Genomic DNA, 21,783 nt, shown 5'->3' with positions numbered 1-21,783 from the left:
GTGACACCGTCAAGGACTTTGCCCAGCAGTTCTCGACGGTGGAACAGTAGACGGAGGCTATCCGGCATATTCTGCTCTTGCACGGCTCAAGATCCCGCACCCCATCTGCTCGTCGGCAAGGGCGTCCCCCTGCAGTGACTGCATTGGTTCTGCCGCAGCCCGCCCCTTCGGCCCGGCCCCGGCGTGGAGCCCACTGCAGGAAGCATACGCCACCTGTCTCGCGGCCGCCCAGAACCCGTGAAAGGCTTCAAAGCGCCCTTGAGACGGGCGACCCAGGGACGATGAAACCCGCTGCTCTGGAGCTGGTAAGCAGACCTCTCCGTCTTTTTGTTACCTTTGCATTTAATTGCGCTGCATGCCCAAGTGGCTGCAGTACTCAAGAGTTCAGCAAGAGCGGTTTCCTTGTTCCCTGGGTCACATATCTGGTGTGCACGGCCATCATCACGACCACCGTACACCACTCTATTTGGCAGGTTTGGCGCTCCAGCGTCGGTCTCCTGCCCCTGAGTGCCCAGCTGTGGCACAAATCCCCACCTGCCGGTACGTCCGACGACATTGTCCCTTTGGTCCCCCTTGTGCGGAACATGGACGCGTGGCTTGCACTTTCCAATCCGTCGCGATGGCTGGTTTGGACCATCCGACTCGGCTACGTGATTCAGTTTGCCGGGCGTCCGCCCAGGTTCAGCGGTGTCCACTTCACCTTGGTGAACCTGAAGAACCTGTCCCTCCGGCCTACCACCTGTGGTGGTAGACATGATCACTCAGGCTAGGGCCCCCTCTATGAGGCACCTGTATGCCTTTGAGAGGCGTCTGTTCGCTATGTGTGTTCTTCCCGATGGGAAGACCCCCAGAGATGCGCAGTTGGATCACTGATTCTTTCCTGCAGGAGAGGTTGGAAGGGAGGCTGTCCCCTTCCACCTTGAAGGTGTACGTTGCCGCCATAGCAGCACACCATGACGCAGTTGACGGTAAGTCCTTAGGGAAGCACGACCTGATCATCAGGTTCCTAAGAGGCACCAGGAGGCTGAATCCCTCCAGACCGTGCCTCGTTCCCTCATCGGACCTCTCTGTAGTTCTTCAGGGTCTACAGAGAGCCCCCTTTGAGCCTTTGCAGTCAGTCGAGCTTAAGGCACTCTCCTTGAAGACTGCCCTCCTGACTGTGCTCACTTCCATCAAGAGGGTAGGTGACCTGCAAGCGTTCTCTGTCAGCGAAAAGTGCCTGGAGTTCGGTCCGGGTTACTCTCACATGATCCTGAGACCCCGACCGGGCTATGTGCCCAAGGTTCCCACCACCTCTTTAGGGACCAGGTGGTGAACCTGCAAGTGCTGCCCCAGGATGAGGCAGACCCAGCCCTGTCATCGCTGTGTCCGGTGCATGCTTTACGCATCTATTTAGATAACATGCAGAGCTTTAGAATCTCTGAGCAGCTCTTTGTCTGCTTTGGTGCACAGTGGAAAGGAAGCGCTTTCTCTAAGCAGAGGATCGCCCACTGGCTCATTGACGCCATAACTATGGCATATGTCGCCTAGGACATGCCGCCCCCGGTAGGGCTACAAGCCCATTCTACCAGGGGTGTAGCGGCTCCCTGGGCCCTGGCCAGGGGTGCCTCTCTAACAGACATTTGCAGAGCATGTGACATATTCTTCCACTTAAATATCCCCCCCTCTCTTTGGGCGAGGTGTGGTCTCCGCGGTGTCTTCCCCTTGGGAGGGACACCCCCTGACTAGACCTGGCGGCCCAGTCGAATAATCCCCCTTCTTTTTTAGGGAGTGGAAAAAAGAAGGGGAAAAGAGGCCATGACTGGGTTAAGCCTAGTAGTCGACTTGTCCCCAAAAAGGGCCATTCGACACTCATAAATATATTGGGGGAGGTTACGTGTCGACCTGGTGTGCTGGCTATGAGGCACACAGTAGTCTGCCCACCACACACCGCCAGTTCACGTAACACAGTTCAGCCAATTGTGGTGTTTTGTATAGGGACCCCTAGTGTCACTACATCGACACAACGTCGAGTGAGTGACAGATAGGGAACGTCCTGGTTACTTGCGTAACCTCCATTCCCTGATGGAGGGAACGAGACGTTGTGTCCCTCCTGCCACAATGCTGAACTACCCACTGAAATGGCCGGACCTTGTCTCGGCTCCTCAGCATAAAACCTGAATGAGTGGTTGCATACCAGCTCCTTTTATACCCGTATGTCCGGGGGAGTGGCATGCAAATACCACTCGCCTATTTTCATTGGCCTTTTATCAAAGACCAGAGGTGTCTCAGGCTCCCAAGAGTGACCCCTAGTGTCACTACATCGACACAACACATCGACACAAGTAACCATGACGTTTAATTAGGGTGTCTTGGATGCTGAAGATCTTTTCTTTTGTCTCTTTTGTTTCTAGTCAATTTAGAGGTTTACAAATAGTTACAGTGGATTTTGTTTTGCTTATTTCATTTGCTTGGCACCACTCATGTCCGTTTCTCTCCCTCCCCCTTCCTGTGTCCTGGTATTTTCAGGTATTGTAAATATTGTGTATATATCTATATTTTCATTCCACTTACCACTTGCTCACCTTGCACATAGCACTTGTATAATAAATCATTTATGTAAACACAATATTTCCTCTTGTATGTGTCATTTTTTTCCAGCACATCAAATATTTGTTAATGTCATTTAATGCTACTCCCCAATTGGGGGCTCATCTGGGATATATATATATATATATATATATATATATATATATATATATATATATATATATATATATATATATTATTAATACCCATCCCGAGACATTACAAATATTTTTTTTGTGCAGGTAACAAATTGATTTTGCTGTGCAGGCTTAGTTGTATTGTGTTTTATTACTTGCAGGGATTAGTGTTGATCCGGTGCTCAGAGTTGCTGGTGTTGTGCTTAGGGTGGTAAGTATGGCTTTATTTTATTTGCAGATATTTATTAATAATCGAGCGTTAGAGATATTTGATAAATGCAGAAAAGATGATTTGTTAATTGCTGATCATTATCAGATTCCTGTTTCAAGGCAAGCTCTTGAAAGAGTGTTATTATGGAAAGATTGGTGGAGCAAAATGTGTTTGAAGTGTCTGACACTGGCGGAGGTGAGAGAGGCCCACTTGATACTGGCGTGCTTTCTGGCATTGGTACACCTGTCGAAGTGGGGCATAAGAAAAGTGCAGAGGCTGAGGCGGAGTCCGAGGCCAGAGCTGTCTTGCCGCCCTTTGATCCTTTTTCTCCTGCCTCTACTGAGTCTAAAAATGGGGCACGATTGAAAGTTCGCTTAGCCCATATTCAGATGGAGGCGCAAAAAAAAGGCATTAGCACGTCAGGCAGAGTTGGATCCAGTAATCTCCCAGTTCTTGTCTACACAGATCATAATTTTCTCTCTCGCATGTATAATCAGAATCAGAGACTCATGCGCTGGTCTCTGGTTGTACAAAACTACAACCTCATCATCAGACACAAAAAAGGTACCAAAAATGTTGTTGCAAATGCCCTTTCTCGAGTTCATAATGTGTGATGTATAGAGTTTATTATTTTGTTTGTTTACTGACTTATTTGGTTTTGTTTCTCTGTTGTACAAACAAACATATGTTTGGTCTTATGGGTGGGGGTGTTATGTCCCTGTGTGTGTGTGGCTATTTGCCATTGTCTGTGTGTTTTGTTCTGTCATCATACAGAAAACCTCCATTGGTTGTTCCCGCTGGAATCCCCGATGATGTCATCATCATAGCCGGCAATCGCCACAGACCGCCGCCTATATAAAGCCCGCCCCAAACACATTTAGCAGGAAGTTTTGGATTTGAGGAGAAAGCTTGGATTTGGAAAGATAGAGGAAGTTGTGAGAAAGAGTTTTTGACTGTTATACATTGTTCGATCGTCTGTACTTAACCTACCCAATTTGTGTTCTTGTTTGAGTTTGTAGGTCTCTGTTTGTTTCCCTATTGGTTTTCGATATTCATGGTTCCTTGATTTCATCGTTTTGTTTGTTAGCATGATACTAGGGAGAACAGACAGGTCACTTGACGTACATTGAGCACAAGTAGGTATTTTTACGACTGTATAAATACACCTGGTTAGGAGTGAGTGCCACCCTCTGTATGTTTTGGCTAGGAAGAGTAGTTTAATTAGGGCATCTTGGACGCTGAAGATCTTTTATTTTTCCTCTTTTGTTTCTAGTCAGTTTAGAGGTTTACAAATAGTAAAGGCGAACAGGTCTACCTGTGCCTGTCTGAATCGACTCCAAATCAGTTGGACCACCTGAGGGTGGAGTCTCCACTGTCCCCTGAGGGTAACCTGCTGTGACAGCGTGTCCGCTGCAGTGTTGAGGTCGCCCGGGACATGAGTGGCTCGCAGCGACTTGAAGTGCTGCTGACTCCAGAGGAGGAGACGGCGGGCGAGTTGTGACATACAACTAGAGCGCAGACCGCCTTGGCGGTTGATATATGCTACTGTTGCCATGTTTTCTGTTCAAACTAACACGTGCTTGCCCTGGATCAATGGCCGGAACCTTCGCAGGGCGAGCAGAATTGCCAGCAACTCGAGGCAGTTGATGTGCCAACGCAACCGCGGGCCCGTGCATAAGCCGGCGGCTGCGTGCCCATTGCAAACAGCGCCCCAGCCCATTTTGGAGGTGTCTGTCATGATCATGACATGCCTGGAGATCTGCTCATAGGGAAACACCTGCCTGTAGAAATGAGAGGTTGGTCCAAGAGCTGAAGAGATGGTGACAGACTGGTGTGATGGCCACGCGATGTGTCCCGCGGCGCCATGCCCATCTCGAGACTTGAGTCTGAAGCCAGTGCTGAAGCAGTCTCATATGCATCAACCCGAGCGGGGTGGCCACCGCTGAGGATGCCATATGTCCCAGGAGCCTCTGAAAGAGTTTCAGTGGAACCGCAGTTTTCTGTTTGAACGCCTTCAAACAGGTCAGCACTGACTGTGCGTGCTCATTCGTGAGGCGCGCTGTCAATGAGACTGAGTCCAACTCCAAACCGAGAAAAGAGATGCTCTGAACCGGGTGGAGTTTGCCCTTTTCCCAGTTGACCCGAAGCCCTAATCGGCTGAGGTGTGAGAGCACCAAGTCCCTGTGTGCACACAACATGTCCCGAGAGTGAGCTATGATTAGCCAATCATCGAGATAGTTGAGAATGCAAATGCCCACTTCCTTTAACGGGGCAAGAGCTGCCTCTGCGACCTTCGTGAAGACGCGAGGGGACAAGGACAGGCCGAAAGGGAGGACCATGTACTGATACGCCTGACCCTCGAATGCAAACAACAGGAAGGGTCTGTGTCGAGGTAGAATCGAGACGTGAAAGTATGCATCCTTCAGGTCTACCACTGCTAACCAATCTTGATGCCGTATGCTTGCCAGAATTCATTTTTGCATCAGCATCTTGAACGGGAGTCTGTGTAATGCCCTGTTCAGTACTTGCAGGCCCAAGATTGGACGCAACCCACTGCCTTTTTCGATATGATGAAGTAGGGGCTGTAAAACTCCTTCTTCATCTCGGCCGGAGGGACAGGTTCTATCGCACCCTTCCGTAGGAGGGTGGCGATCTCTGCGCGTAAGGTAGCAGCGTTTCGTCCTTCACCAAGGTGAAATGGATACTACTGAACCTGGGTGGATGCCTGGCGAACTGAATTGCGTAGATGAGTCGGACGGTCCGGACCAGCCATCGTGACGGATTGGAAAGCGCAAGCCACACATCCAAGTTCCGCGCGAGGGGGACCAAAGGGACAATGTCGTCAGATGTACCGGCAGGTTGGGCCTCGCGGCAGGGCAGAGCTCGAGATGCCACACCATGTCGTTGCTGTGCTGAGTTTAGGGACATCGAAACACTTACCTGGCTCCTTGTGATCACCCCCGAACAGCCTGGGACGGTTGGAGCTGGAGCGCCAATACTGCCAGGGAAAAAAAGGTGGACGGTGGTCGTGATGACGACCGTGCACACTGGGTATGTGACCCAGGGAAGGTGGAAACCACTCTTTTGCTGAACTGTTGGGTACCGCAGCCACTTGGGCATGTGGCGAAATCAAATGAAAAGGCAACAAAAGATTCTCCACCTGGCCCTCCACCGGGGGATGGAGTGGTCTTACTACCAGCTCCAGTGCAGTGGGTTCTGTCGACCCTGGGTCGCCCGTCTCAGGGGCACTTTGATGACCTTTGTGGGTTCTTGGTGGCCAGCCATGAGACGGGTGGCGTCTGCTTCCTGCGGTGGGCTCCACGCCGGGGCCGGGCCAAAGGGGCGGGCTGCGGCGGAGCCGGTGCAGTCACTGCAGGGGGACGCCCTTGGCGATGAGCAGACGGGGTGTGGGATATGCCGGATAGCTTCCATCTGCTGCTTCACCGCCGAGAACTGCTGGGCAAAGTCCTCGACGGTGTCGCCAAATAGGCCAGCCTGGGAGATGGAGGCAGCAAAGAACCGTGTCTTGTCGGCCTCACCTAACGAGAGACCGCGCCGTGACCTTTGTCGCTTGGAGAGCGAGGTCGGTCACCGAGCACAGTTCCTGCATCAGATCTGGGGCGGAACTACCCTCGTGCAGTTCTTTTAGCGCCTTGGCTTGGTGGACCTGCAGGAGGGCCATGGCATGCAGGGCAGAGGCGGCTTTTCCAGCAGCATTGTAGGCTTTGGCCGGCAGGGATGACGTGAACCTACAGGGCTTGGATGGGAGCTTTGGGCGTCCACGGCAGGTGGCGGTGCTCTGCGGGCATAGGTGCACCGCGAGCGCCTTATCCACTGGGGGAATTGCCGTATAGCCCCTGGCTGCCCTGCCATCGAGGATAGTAAGGGCGGGGGAACTGAGAAATCGGGACCGGGCAGTAAAAGGTGCCTCCCATGATTTTGTCAGCTCCTCATGCACTTCCGGGAAGAAAGGTACTGGAGTGGGGCACGGCTGCTTTGAACTCACAATAAAAAGCGCTTGCAAACAAAAACAAAAAAACATCTCATTCTGTGTTTTGGTGATTAGTTAAGATTTGGTGTGCTTCTGTGGTAATTAAAATGTGCCTTACATAGACTGAAACATACTTGATTTCTATCACAAGTGCCATTTGGGCTTCTTTTGTACATCAAATAGTGTTAAGAGGTCCTTTCTCAATCATTTGATCACTGACAGGGAACCACTGTCAGAGATTGTATTTACTGAGATAACCTCTGCGGCTCTATCATAAGAGAGTATTATGACAGAAACGCCCATAGAATGTCTATAGGACCGCTGCATTATGGTGTTTTATGCTAAGCTTGTAGGCTCCTTGGTAGAAGGGCTCTGGCGCTGTGATGTGTGTGTCAGTGTAATGACTCTGGGCGGACACATTACAAAGGTTCTGCCCTTCACACTGGTGTTGTTAATCGCGATTAAGAAAAAATAATGCATTAAACATTTAAATTAATCATAATTAAAATTAATAATATATATATATATATATATATATATATATATATATATATATATATATATATATATATATATATACTACATACATACATACATAGATATAGATAGATAGATAGATAGATTTATATAGTAGATAGGTATATATAGTTTATTCTGCTGACAGATGACAGAAATTCCCAATGCATCCACACTTCACAGTTTTATTTTAATGTCGCCAGGAAGTGCAGAGCTGTCAAAACCTTTATCTCTGTTGCGTTGTTTCAGTTTGTGGGAGAGGTATCTGCATCTCTAACTCGCGATTCAGGCGATTCTTATTTTAAAGTTTAATATCAACATTATAATATTTATAATATGATATTATTAAAATCACAGACTGTGTTACCTTTTGAAAAAAAAAAAAAACTGTGTTACATTTTGAAACTGTGAATGTCGTAAAAATATTCTGTTATATTGTTTTAATGTGGAATGATGACAGCAGCCATTCTTCAGATCATTTGTGAGTCACTCTTAAGGAGTTAAAAGTCCTCAGGATGACTTCTAAGCTGTCATGGGTTTAGGAGCTACTCATGAATTACTCTTAGATGAACATTTTATGAGTCCTAAAATCCCTAATTTTTAAGACTTGCTCCTAAATTTCCACAAAAATTAATCCCACTATTTTAGCCTTAAGATTTTTTTTGTGAATATGAGCCCAGATGTTTATTTTATTTTTCCTTTATTGGTTTCATGTAACTTTTTGTGTTTATGTTTTGTGTGTCGTTTTTGCTGATGCAAATTATATGAAAACATCTAACAAGTGTTTTAGTCGAGACCAGCTCATCCGAGTCCGAGTTAAGATCGAGACAAGAAGAGGCCAAGTCCAAGACAAGACTCATAATGAATGTGTTAAATGTACAGTTAAAGGTTAAACAACTATTGACTCTAGGCTCATATATCAAATATACCTCATATATTATTTGGTTAGGCTTATGATGGTTAAACAGTATTACCAGTTGAGAATAAAAATGAAATAAATTCCAAATCCTAGGATAAGTGAACACAATTACAAATGACATCATCTTAGTGATAACAAAATGTCAACGAAAAACTTAAATTACAGGTAAAAGGTGCCTATGTGGCTTTGCAATGCAATTCAAACTACCAGCTTCAGCATACTACTATTAGAATATATATATATTGTTTATATATAATTTTTGTAAATGAACAGGGTGTGCAAAAACTACAACTTCACTCACTTATATTTTGGAACTGAGATGAATATTATTTATTATTGTTCCATCATGCTAATTATTATAATATGATACAGAATTATTATTATTATTATTTTGAGGATTTGTTTTATACAATAGTAATATATTTTAACAATAGTCGTATTGACCACTTCACCCATGGAGCTTTTATTTTGACAGAACAATAATTGTGCGCTGCAGTGTCAGTATGTATTTCACAGTTTACTATGTTCCTCGTTACAAATCTGTTGAAACGCTGTCACCTCCTACATTTATGTGATACTGTGCTGCGTTTTAGATTTGTATAATAACTTTTAGCAGGTTTAAATGTTTGGAATTGTGCGAATGGATGAACCTGCAGCACTTTGCCTTTACAATGCATGTGAACCGCTCCGAGATGGCTAAAAACAGCATCACTGCGCATGAACAAAATTAAAACAAGTCACGGGTCACCCCTTGAGCTTTTTGTTCAGCTTTCTGACTGGGGCCCCCTAGACGTCCGGGGCCCCATGCAATTGCATGGTGTTCAACACCGCTACCACTTATGTGCTATATTCTAAACCTTCTGAAGCTGTGTGAGCAACAGACCTAAATTTAATTCACAAAACATCAGTTCCAATTTACTTTAATTAAATGAAATATATATATATATATATATATATATATATATATATATATATATATATATATATATATATATATACAACCCCCCCAAAAAAACCCCACAAAGGTTGAAGACATTATGTTCATTTTTTGTTGAACTTTTTCTTAACCCGACCCATGATTACATGACCCGTGATATTTTATTTTGTTTTATTTATTAATGTCAAATTCAGAATAGTCCAATTCAAAGCAAATATGACTGCAGCAACTTAAGGAAAACAACTTGTTTCGGTCTAAGTTAGTTCTAAAGCATAGCTTTCTGCAATATGAAATTAGTTGAGGAAAACCTTGAAAGCTACAGTATGTATACTTGGACACTAAAACTAATGTGCAATTGTTCCATTCAAGACAACCCCGATTTTCATAAGCAGTATTTATGTCTTGTTTTCCAGTAAAAATATCCAAACATCATTACAACAAGACACATTTACTTGAGAAGCAAAATTCTGTCATATAAATAGACTTGTTTTTTTCAGCATAAATCTAACTTAAATACAACAACTAGAATTCAAGATTATTTGAAATAAATGAATACTGTTGTATGTCACACAATTTTGTGTAATATTAGTGTGTCTTGTTATAAGGATGTGTAGATATTTTTACAGGAAACAAGTAAAAAATACAAGAAAATGATTTCTGAGCCCGAAACTTTGTCGGTCATCGTCTTTTACATTCTTTATTTTTTAAACCTGTAAAAGTTGAAACTCCCTCTTGAGCACATTCATCAACAGAGAGAGAGGGAGTGGTTTGGAGTTTGGAGGGAAGAGCAGTGATTGGTTAGAATGTTTTCAGTCTCTAGCCAATAGGCGTCTGCCAGACTCTTATAAATACTGTAAACGGGAACATGACGACACATTATTTCTCTCTGTACAATTGCAGGTTGAACTACATATTGAAAATAAGTGGCAGAGGTAAAACCGGCGGTAAAGCTCGTGCAAAGGCTAAAACTCGTTCATCCAGGGCAGGACTGCAGTTCCCCGTCGGTCGTGTACACAGACTGCTCCGCAAAGGAAACTACGCAGAGCGCGTTGGTGCCGGTGCTCCTGTTTATCTGGCCGCTGTGCTCGAGTATCTCACCGCTGAAATCCTGGAGTTGGCCGGAAACGCCGCTCGGGACAACAAGAAGACTCGTATCATTCCCCGTCACCTGCAGCTGGCAGTGCGGAACGATGAAGAGTTGAACAAACTCTTGGGTGGAGTGACCATCGCTCAGGGTGGTGTGCTGCCCAACATCCAGGCTGTGCTGCTGCCCAAGAAGACCGAGAAACCCGCCAAGAAATAAACGGACTAAAGTCTGATTCACTGAAACACAAAGGCTCTTTTAAGAGCCACACACTTCAACTATAAGAGAGTGAATATTTTTTGCGTAATTGTAAAAGCTGTTGCGGGATATGCTTTCCAATGAAAGTAACACTGTGACATAAATGTGCGTGATAACACAAAGAATGAATCCCTTTTAAAACTTAGCGCGTGAAAAGAAAGGGGAAAAGTGCAAAATCTGCTCTAAAACATATGAGATGGCGTGACTAAATCAGGTGTAATGATGGTTGTGTAGAATAAAGATCATACTCTCCTTTGGACATCAATTGTTTCTTTAATAACGTTCAGCAAACTATAAACTCATATAAATTCAGTTGTACGAGCACAGACGGTGTATTTTTAGTTTTGTTCTAAACTATGAAAAACTTCAGTGCATTATAGTGTTTCTTGTGATTCAAAATACAAACCATTAATTTCACTATGAACGTATTAGTTATAATTATTCAAAACAAGAACATCAAATCACAAGAATATAAAAAGTAGAGACATTAATTTGCAACATCTGTTTCATGTGAATAAAGATAAACTGAACAAAAGATCTTGAGCGGGAAACTGCGTCAATATCAGCCAATCGCAAGCCTCTGAACCCAACAGATAAATGAAAAAAAAAAAAAAGTGTTACTTTTTGTGTCCATTTTATACATATTTCTTTGGACATTGACCTGAAACTAATTCTTAAATAATAATAATAATAATATTATTATTATTATATAAAAATAAAAACTAATAAATTCGAGTAAATCTGCGCTCTTTGGTACGTCAGCGCTGACGTGCTTTAGGCTCCTCCTTCTATTAGGTCCTGTAGCCATCTTTAAATATCCTCTCCAGCAGCTTCATTCCTCACATTCAGTTGATAGTTGAACTCTTATCATGTCTGGAAGAGGTAAAGGCGGTAAAGGACTCGGAAAAGGAGGTGCCAAGCGTCACCGCAAAGTGTTGCGTGATAACATCCAGGGAATCACCAAACCCGCAATCCGTCGTCTCGCTCGCCGTGGCGGTGTCAAGCGAATCTCCGGTCTGATCTACGAGGAGACTCGCGGTGTGTTGAAGGTGTTTCTGGAGAACGTTATCCGTGATGCCGTCACCTACACTGAACACGCCAAGAGAAAGACCGTCACTGCCATGGACGTTGTGTACGCGCTGAAACGACAGGGACGAACTCTGTACGGATTCGGAGGATAAACGACTTTATTCAGGAGAAACCCGACAAACCCAACGGCTCTTTTAAGAGCCACACACAATCTCACATAAAGAGTTGATGTTTTTACTGTAGTGACTTTTAGTTTTAATCACATAAACTAAATCACGATTTGTAAGTGTTTTTCAATGGAAGTTTGTGTTTCTGGAAAATACAAAGTTAATGAAAAATAAATACTTCTGAACAAACATGAATTACCTGTTGGACACAAACGCGGGTTCATTATTTTAAACACATTGTTGTTTATAATGAAGTGTCCGTGATAATACAGTTCAGTTTGATTTACAACACAAATAGAGATGAAAAATAAAAGATCAGAATAATACCAAATGCAGGACAGTATAAAATATAGAAAATTAGATTAAAACAAAGTGTTGAAACGGTTTATGGTGTTTAATGGTTTAAAGTGTGTTCGCAGAAAAATACTGAAATCCTTTATGAACAATTATTTCTTAAGAACTGTTTATTTTCTCATTATATTATTACAAAATAAAATAAAAATGCGCGGGAGAACTAAAGAAAGGAAATGTAATCGTGTGGGGGATGGAAACTTTCAAACATGAGGCGAGAGGCGGGACTTTCATTTGGAAGTCTTTGATTGGCTCTTTCCGGCCCGTCAAACTTACAACTGTCCAATGAAATCATTTAATGGGTTTGACCAATGAAAATACGCAATCAGAGGACGCGCATCATCTCCTCACAGAATTAGCATAGAGGAGGGAATAAATACTTGTTTGAGCGGATGAAGAATCATTATTGTGAGTTTGTTCTTCAGATCGTCATGCCTGAACCAGCTAAATCCGCACCGAAGAAAGGATCCAAGAAGGCCGTCACAAAGACCGCCGGTAAGGGAGGAAAGAAGCGCAGGAAGTCCAGGAAGGAGAGTTACGCTATCTACGTGTATAAAGTCTTGAAACAGGTTCATCCTGACACCGGGATCTCTTCCAAGGCGATGGGAATCATGAACTCTTTCGTCAACGACATCTTCGAGCGCATCGGCGGTGAAGCGTCTCGTCTCGCTCACTACAACAAGCGCTCCACCATCACATCGAGAGAGATCCAGACCGCCGTGCGTCTGCTGCTGCCCGGTGAACTGGCCAAACACGCCGTGTCTGAGGGCACAAAGGCCGTCACCAAATACACCAGCTCCAAGTAAAATAACGTCCTGTTTCTAAACCAACCCAAAGGCTCTTTTAAGAGCCACACATCTTCTCGTTTAAAGAGTTTCTTGCAGTAAAACAATTGTTTATCCACTTTTAGCTACACATAGTTTGAGACGAATAGACAAGAAATAATCAAAATGTTTTATGAAAGAAGATGCTAAATAGACAGTAATATGTATCTGATCTATATTTTCGTGTTTGAATTATATTGTTAAGCTTCTAATGACTCTAAACAGATTAAAGAAAAGTGTTTACACAATTTCACATTAGAACAAGAAACTTGTGTTTATAAGGATAGTTCAATCAATGAAACAGCCAATCAAAGACTTTGAAATTAAAGTCCCTCTTCGCCTCAATCCCCCACATGATTACATTTCCTTTCTTTAGTTCTCCGGCTCATTTATTTTCTTATTTTCTAGTAAAATAACGTAATATAATTAAAAATAAAAAATAAAAGCTTCTCAAGAAATAATTGTTAATAAAGAGTTAATTACAATTTCTGAAAGTACGCATGTGGTTCATAATACATTATATATATATATATATAATATAAACCATATAAAAAATATTTTGAATAATGTGCAAAATCTCATTTCCTCTTTTTTTCTACTGTTCTGTGTTTTGTACTATTTTTGTTTAGTAGTAGATTTTTAGTAATGTTTGTTTCAGGTCAAATAAGCATTTGAAAAATGGGGTAGAATACTCGTTAACAATGAAATGTGTTATAAAACAAACAACTAAATATTTTGTGATTGGACTTCATGGGAGTGTTGATTGTGTGGTCATCTTAAAAACCACCAGTCACTCAATTTATTAACCACATTCTGTGTTGACAAAAAAAAAAAAAAAAAAAGACAATGGTTTGATATTTCGAAAAATTACCTCTTAGTTTCATTGTTGTATTTTATTGTAGAAATCATATTTTATAGCCAACAGTAAATGGACACAGATATAAGGTGCAATTTACCCTTAGTGTAAATAACTAATTATCTATATTCTTTCATCACTGACCATGTTGGACATTTTCAAACATAAGTAAACACTACTAAGATGGACAGAAAACATGAACAAGTTCTTGAAAAGGAATAATACTGACGATATTTAGCCTATGTGTGATAGTGGTGTGCCGTAGAATTTGTTTTAGTCGTAAAAAGTGTGACAGAAAAAAGGTTGGGAAACACTGTTCTAATATAAACCTCTAAACATCAACTCATGAGTGGAAACAGAAAGTTGCAATGTAGGTTAAATGGTGCTTTTAAGATTATTTGCAGTATTTCTTTGAAATACAGCCGCATCTATTCAAACTTCCCTCAAATTGATTTAATTTTAGAATGGAGCTATTAATAGTAAATGTCACTTATGCCATTATAAATAGTGCAAAGAAAGCTAGAAAAACTAGCGACTCCGGAAATGGAGTCGATTCCCAACTATGTGGAATCGAACATCCCTTTATATATATATATACACACATATAAAAAAAAATGCATGTCTCTTTATAAACCATTAATAATAAAAACTGGAAATAATCTCGTTCAGTGTGATTGAAGTGGCTCTTAAAAGAGCCTTTGGGGTTGATGTGGATGACGTCACTGTGGATTTAAGCGCGTTCTCCCCGAATCCGGCGGGCCAGCTGAATGTCTTTGGGCATGATGGTGACCCTCTTGGCGTGGATGGCACACAAGTTGGTGTCCTCAAACAGACCGACCAAATAAGCCTCGCTGGACTCCTGCAGGGCCATGACAGCGGAACTCTGGAAGCGCAGATCCGTCTTGAAATCCTGAGCGATTTCTCTCACCAGACGCTGGAAAGGCAGTTTGCGAATCAGCAGCTCAGTGGACTTCTGATAACGGCGGATCTCTCTCAGAGCCACGGTACCGGGCCTGTAACGATGAGGCTTCTTGACTCCACCGGTGGCTGGAGCGCTCTTACGGGCGGCTTTAGTAGCGAGCTGCTTCCTCGGGGCTTTTCCACCGGTGGATTTACGAGCGGTCTGTTTAGTTCTTGCCATGACTTCAACGTTTCTTCTCCGTTCTTCACAGAAAATGTAACTGAATGTTCTGCTGCTGCTGCTCTTTAAAGCCTTGTGTGACCATGAGTTCAGTGGGGGGAGGGTTCAGAGGCTTGTGATTGGCTGATAGTGACGTCTACGTGTGACAGTTGACCAATGAATGTGCGGCTCGTGTTTTCAAACAAGCGGCAACAGTTTCCCGCTCAAGATCTTTAGTTCAGTTCATCTCATCTGTATTTTAGATTATACTGTATGTTGCGTGTTAAATAAACTGAGATTACATAGAATATCTCATGTATATGTATGCACATATATAATTATATTCATTATTACACTGTTTTGTATGAATTATATATACATTTTAAACGTATGCTGCTCATTTTATGTATTTTGTTTTTTATTTGGACCCCGAATCTGTAATAGTTGATATTGATATTATTCCACATCTAAATCTATCTATTTCATGTCATCTGTATTCTGATGTTGATACGGGGTTTATTTGCTTTCCCCGAGGTACAAATGATAGACGTCTTTCCTTGTGTAGCGTTACGATACTCATTTTAATCCACACTGTTTCATATTAATGTAAAATATCATCACTCTCTTATAGTTGAAGTGTGTGGCTCTTAAAAGAGCCTTTGTGTTTCAGTGAATCAGACTTTAGTCCGTTTATTTCTTGGCGGGTTTCTCGGTCTTCTTGGGCAGCAGCACAGCCTGGATGTTGGGCAGCACACCACCCTGAGCGATGGTCACTCCACCCAAGAGTTTGTTCAACTCTTCATCGTTCCGCACTGCCAGCTGCAGGTGACGGGGAATGATACGAGTCTTCTTGTTGTCCCGAGCGGCGTTTCCGGCCAACTCCAGGATTTCAGCGGTGAGATACTCGAGCACAGCGGCCAGATAAACAGGAGCACCGGCACCAACGCGCTCTGCGTAGTTTCCTTTGCGGAGCAGTCTGTGTACACGACCGACGGGGAACTGCAGTCCTGCCCTGGATGAACGAGTTTTAGCCTTTGCACGAGCTTTACCGCCGGTTTTACCTCTGCCGCTCATTTTCAATATGTAGTTCAAACTGTAATGTTACACAGAGAAATAATGTGTCGTCATGTTCCCGTTTACAGTATTTATAAGAGTCTGGCAGACGCCTATTGGCTAGAGTCTGAAAACATTCTAACCAATCACTGCTCTTCCCTCCAAACTCCAAACCACTCCCTCTCTCTCTGTTGATGAATGTGCTCAAGAGTGAGTTTCAATTGTTTTACAGGTTTAGAAAAATAATGTAAAAGACAGAAACAAACAACTGTTGTATAATTATTATTATTTTGTATATATCTGAGCACAAATATTAAAGGAAAAAATATTAGTGGGGAAAAAAAAAGCCCATGAGGTTTTATATAAATGACTTTAGCACAAATCAAGGTTTGAATCAAACAATGAAATTATTATTTTATAAAGAAATTAAGAAACACAATGACAAACAGATGAAAAGGAAACAGAACTGAACTGAAAATATTTTGAAAAGGAGTCTAGCAAATTATTATTATTATTATTATTATTATAATTATTATTCCAAGAAATTTAGTGCAAATTTAAGAAATTTAGTGTAATATTGAGAGATAATTTGTTAGCTTAAAAATATTGATGAATATTAGAAGTTCAACATTAATAGTGTATGTGATAAGGAGGACACAAATGTAAGTATATATTAGATATTCTTCATTTGTATAAAGACTTAAAGACATAATCAATTCATCATAATTGAATCATTTGTATAAAATATTGTCAATTAATTGCACTGACCTTGATTTTAAACTTCTGTTTTTAGTATAATATAAACATAATACTATAAAATACTAAATACTAAAGTATCGATACTTCCGATACTGATGTGGTATCAAGTATATAGATCATCACATAAAATTATCGATTCTGGATTTTTTATTTTTTTTTAACAAGTGATCTTATTATTTAGATAACATGAATATTAATTCGTCTCATAAGCTACGAAATAGAAAAAATAATTATATTAGCAAATTATTGCATGACACCGGAACTATTTTTCTTCCGCTCATCTTGACGTACAGAAATGCTAAAATACACCAGCAGTCACAGACAGCGCTCACCCTTTCAATCATACGGCACTCACTGCACGTTACGGTTCGACTCGACTCGACTCTGCTCACTTTACTTTTCTGAGCTTGCTTTTCCACTGCAGTTTAGTGCCGCCTCAACGTGGGTAAGATTATAGGCTGATCATCATAGTTGCACCGCCTCTACTGACGTGACATCATCTTAAACGCGACACAAACATTACTGACCATAAACAATAAGATGACCGCTAGCTGTTAGCTACTATCTCACTGTGCTGCATAAAGCAGTTGTTGCATGGTGATTTTACACAAGTATAACATTTAAATTGGCCTGGTTGTTTTAGAAACAAGCTTTCCAGTAGCTGGTCAACTAAATAAAGTTAAGCTTTCAAGCAGAATATAGAGTTAACGTAACAAAACATACCATCCTCCATCGTGGACTCCAACAATGGCGATTCCAGGGCACTCTCCCTCCCATTGCTCGCCGGTCTATTGCCATAGATAGTGTCCATTTGGTCGAACCACTTCCACTTTCTTCTGTTTGAACCACTCTGGCTGTTTTGGTCCTTGATGGTTCTGTAGTCACTTGATGGTTCTGTAAACTTTTCCCTACACTGTTGGTAGGTCCGGTGGTAGCCATGTGCGGCCAACAGCTGAGACACTTCCTGAAAGAATTTTTCATTTCGCATCATTTCATTCGTTGCTAATGAGACGAACGTCTGCACCTCGTTTATTGACCACGGCGTGGTTTTGCGCAAAGCCATTTCTTTTCACAATTCGAAAGTTGCGTGAACAAATGATATTGCTGTCGCTGTTGCTAACTTTAAAACTAGCGGGTTGATGTCCCGTGTCGCAAATCCAGTGACGCTGGTAGTGACGATTCTCTCTGAACAATCAGTGATCTGCAGGGTTTTGACGTCACATTTAGTATCGGCTCGGCTTCCTTGGAACCTCGTCCAAGGTGGTACTAAAAAAAGTATCAGGTACCAGGTACACAGTGGAACACCCACAAAAAGCGAGCAGAGACGAGCTGAGCTGTACCGTGCTGTGGAAAAGCACCAACTGTGCTCGTTCAAAAAGGTAATGACAGAAAAACAGCATCTGGAGTTATTCACACTAATGACAAACCTAGATGTGACATGTATTATAATGGACTATTTTTACAGGTTTATTTAAATTCAGGTGTTAGAACATTGTAAATGACCTTTAATCCCCGTTAATAAATGATACCTTTATGAAAACTTACCATGTATTTACCGTAGTAATATTGTATTAACCATGACTGTAGTAACCATGTCTTTTTTTCTTTTTTTTTTTTATAAAATTAACCATAGTTTTACTAATCATTACTGTAGTATCCATATTGTAACTTGGTTTAATAATATCTATGGTTAATTTTGAGGTTTTATATGTGGCTGATACAAACTTAATTTTAAAGGGTAAACAAAGCAGCCTAATAATTCCCATTTAGACCAATAATATATATATATATATATATATATATATATATATATATATACACATACATACATATACAAAAATTAAATAATAATGTTACTAATTGTATCCAAAGAATTAATACAATTAAATTTATTAGAGATATTGGTAACGTATCGAAAATAAATAAGTGATATCGCCCACCTCTAATAAACAGAAGTGATCGACTATTCTCACAACAATGCAGGATAGTATTAATGAAAAACTATAAATCCGACCAATAAACAAAGTATTGCTCTTTTATATGAATTAGTGTGTGGCTCTTAAAAGAGCCGTTTTGGGGAAGAAACTCTGTAATGAGTCTATTTACTTCTTTTTGGGGGCTGCCTTTTTAGGTTTGGCTGCTTTAGTCTTTGCCGTTTTGGGTTTGGCAGCTTTGGTCTTTTTGGGACTCTTTGCTGCTTTCTTGGGGGTTGCTGACTTTTGTCTTCTTGGGGCTCTTCGATGCCTTCTTGGGGCTCTTCGGTGCCTTCTTAGCGGCTGCGGGTTTCTTCACCTTCTTGGGGGATTTCTTAGCGGCGGGTTTCTTTGTCGCGGCACTCTTGGGCTTCTTGGCAGCAGCGGGTTTCTTGACTTTAGGAGCGGCTTTCTTCACGGGTTTCTTCTTGCTCTCGGCTTGATTCTTGTTGATCTTGAATGAGCCGGAGGCGCCGGTTCCTTTGGTCTGGATCAGAGTCCCTTTAGTCACCAGACTCTTGATGGCGAGTTTGACGCGGGAGTTCTTCTTCTCCACATCGTATCCACCGGCGGCGAGAGCTTTCTTCAGGGCAGCGAGAGACACGCCGCTCCTCTCCTTGGATGCGGACACAGCTTTGACGATGAGATCACCGACGCTTGGACCCGTTTTCTTGGGTTTAGCTGCAGATTTCTTCTTGGGCGATTTGACAGCTGGAGCGGTTTCTGCCATCTCTCTGATCGGATCTGTAACCTCACACACAAACACTGTCTGAGTTCAGTAATGAACAGCTGCTGAGCGGCGCTGCGCTCTTGAAACACACATGAGAACCATATAGACTCAACCCGCTCGACTCAGTGCTTGTGTGTCTCCGAGAGACGCTCCAGATTGTGTTTTCTCCTCTCACATTTAGAGAAAAACTGGAGTGGTGAAATAGTTTAATGGAGTAAAAACATTGTGAACACTGAGCAGGACTACTGTGCTTTATTTGAAGACAAAAACACGCGACAAGGAAACGTTTAGTTTAGCACAATCACATCAAATCCACGGCGAGCATCAGTCACCGGTAACAGCTGCGTGTGAATTTGTTGTGATTTTTATGTAGAAATGTTTAATAAAAGTTGAACGTGTCCTCTGAGTATTCAACACACACTTTGACAATAACTTTAATGAAATGATCATCATTGAGGGACTTGTGGACTGTTTCATACAGTAGTTGTTTTGGGCATCTTGAAGCACACACTCAAATCAGAGACAAAAGATCAAATCATTGTGCTGATAATATCATCCACATCTAAATGAGATAATTATTAACAATCATTGTTCAGTGCTCAATCAAATATAATGAAATAACAGTTTAAGTTGGAGATGGCTGAATATGTAACGTTTTTAATTCCTGCTGGTGAATGACAAACCGAATTTACTTTTAATCATGTGAAAAATATGTATGATAGATATTGTCGTGGTAGATTTCTTCAAAACAGCAATCGAAGTGCAGTCGAGTCAAAGATTTCTGGAGACGCAAAGTTTTGATTCCAAAACTCTTTATTCATACCACCTGGCCGAGGGAGAAGTCCTGTGGCTTCTCCCCTCCTTAATTTATGACAGGCTTTTATAGGATGTACTTATGTATAGTTCCTTTGTTTACATGTGTTTTTGCTCCTCTGCAGATTTCCTTGTGATATCAGCAAAATATCTTTTAGGATGCATTTGTACACATTCTATGTTACTCCAAGTTTGTCATATGATCAGATGCATGCTCTTTATAAGAAAGGGACATTTGTCTTTTGCTCAAAAACAGGATGTTCCATTTGAAACTGTGATCACATAATGCTTTTTCTAGCTGCAAAGTACCTAACTATTATATTTTCTTTCACACTAGCAAAAGCATAACTATTTAAATTTATATGCATACAACACACTATAATCCCTTCATATAGTTACATACTAAATGATTAAATGAAAATATACCATAATATGAACAATACATACTAGTTAAAAATGCAAATATTGATGTAAGAAATTGATTACTAATGAAAATGCTCATATTTGATGTCAAAGATGACATTATTAGGCCTATATAAGGAAATATCCATTCTTGAAATAAAAACACTGATTCATAACAATTGAATATCACAATGATCTGTCATTCATTCACTCATATTAAAAACACAATTACAGGAATCTGTATTTTTTATTTTTTATTTGATGTTTTACTTGTAAGAAGTTTATTGCTAATATGTTCAATACATTACAAAGTTACTAGTACAAATATACATTCCTGAAATCAACAATTGAATTACAAATGAAATCGGGTCTCTTGGACTATAACCTGTCCTTTTTATCATATGAGATCAAACAAAGACAAATGAGAAAAATGAAAAAGATGGTAGCAGAAATATATATATATATATATTTGATTGAATGTGTTTTGATTCTGGGTTATTTGCATTTCTGTCCAAGAAGACTGATTTAATGGGCTGAGAATGTTACCAGTGTTCATTAGTTGTGTCTCAATCGATAAAACTACATGATACACTGTATTTAAGGTTCTGAATACAAAATACTGTGCTATTCATTGACAGTCTTGGGAAACGTTACCAAAAGAAGAGTTCCTTAAGATAATAAAGAACCCTGAAGTCCTGTCTCATGCTCTTTACACAAACGACTAAGACAGTGATCAAAGAAATCATTTGTTTATTTACACAAAATAAGGAAAATGGGAGCAAAGAAACTTTAAAAGGCCAAAATAATATACACAAACTGAATGGGAAACTCTTACCTCTATTTAAAACAAAAATCGAAATCAGAATCAGAATGAGCTTTATTGTCAAATATTCTTACATATACAAGGAATTTGTCTTGGTGACAGGAGCTTCCAGTGCACAAAAATACAACAAGACAGAGATAATAAAAAAAGAAAAAAAGAAAAAAAAGAATAAAACTAAAAAGTGAATAGAAAAGAAAGTATATATAGAAATACACAATAGGACAATATATATATATATATATATATATATATATATATATAT

The 21,783-nt window shown here is 41.2% G+C and overlaps 4 protein-coding genes and 1 pseudogene across 4 annotated transcripts; 2 read left to right on the top strand and 3 right to left on the bottom strand.

Moving 5' to 3' along the window:
• Nucleotides 1-10,144: 10,144 nt before the first annotated feature.
• Nucleotides 10,145-10,646, top strand: LOC127411852 (histone H2A-like). The gene has a single exon (XM_051647688.1). It carries the CDS (start codon nt 10,145-10,147, stop codon nt 10,580-10,582), a length of 438 nt encoding a protein of 145 aa, XP_051503648.1. The 3' UTR covers nt 10,583-10,646.
• Nucleotides 10,647-12,599: 1,953 nt separating this feature from the next.
• LOC127411125 (histone H2B-like) lies at nt 12,600-13,212 on the top strand. Its single transcript, XM_051646478.1, has one exon. It carries the CDS (start codon nt 12,600-12,602, stop codon nt 12,972-12,974), a length of 375 nt encoding a protein of 124 aa, XP_051502438.1. The 3' UTR covers nt 12,975-13,212.
• Nucleotides 13,213-14,562: 1,350 nt separating this feature from the next.
• Nucleotides 14,563-15,124, bottom strand: LOC127410929 (histone H3-like). Its single transcript, XM_051646190.1, has one exon. It carries the CDS (start codon nt 14,987-14,989, stop codon nt 14,579-14,581), a length of 411 nt encoding a protein of 136 aa, XP_051502150.1. The 5' UTR covers nt 14,990-15,124; the 3' UTR covers nt 14,563-14,578.
• Nucleotides 15,125-15,564: 440 nt separating this feature from the next.
• LOC127410964 (histone H2A-like) lies at nt 15,565-16,067 on the bottom strand. Its single transcript, XM_051646260.1, has one exon. The coding sequence runs from the start codon at nt 16,040-16,042 to the stop codon at nt 15,659-15,661; it is 384 nt and encodes a 127-aa protein (XP_051502220.1). The 5' UTR covers nt 16,043-16,067; the 3' UTR covers nt 15,565-15,658.
• A 2,815-nt stretch (nt 16,068-18,882) lies between these two features.
• Nucleotides 18,883-19,507, bottom strand: LOC127410864 (histone H1-like; annotated as a pseudogene).
• Between the last annotated feature and the right edge of the window lie 2,276 nt (nt 19,508-21,783).

This window comes from Myxocyprinus asiaticus, chromosome 2 (genome assembly GCF_019703515.2).
Source record: "Myxocyprinus asiaticus isolate MX2 ecotype Aquarium Trade chromosome 2, UBuf_Myxa_2, whole genome shotgun sequence".
In the NCBI taxonomy this organism is placed as follows: Eukaryota; Metazoa; Chordata; class Actinopteri; order Cypriniformes; family Catostomidae; genus Myxocyprinus; species Myxocyprinus asiaticus.
The sequence above is the reverse complement of the archived record's forward strand: the minus strand, read 5'-3'. Positions and strand labels throughout refer to the sequence as shown.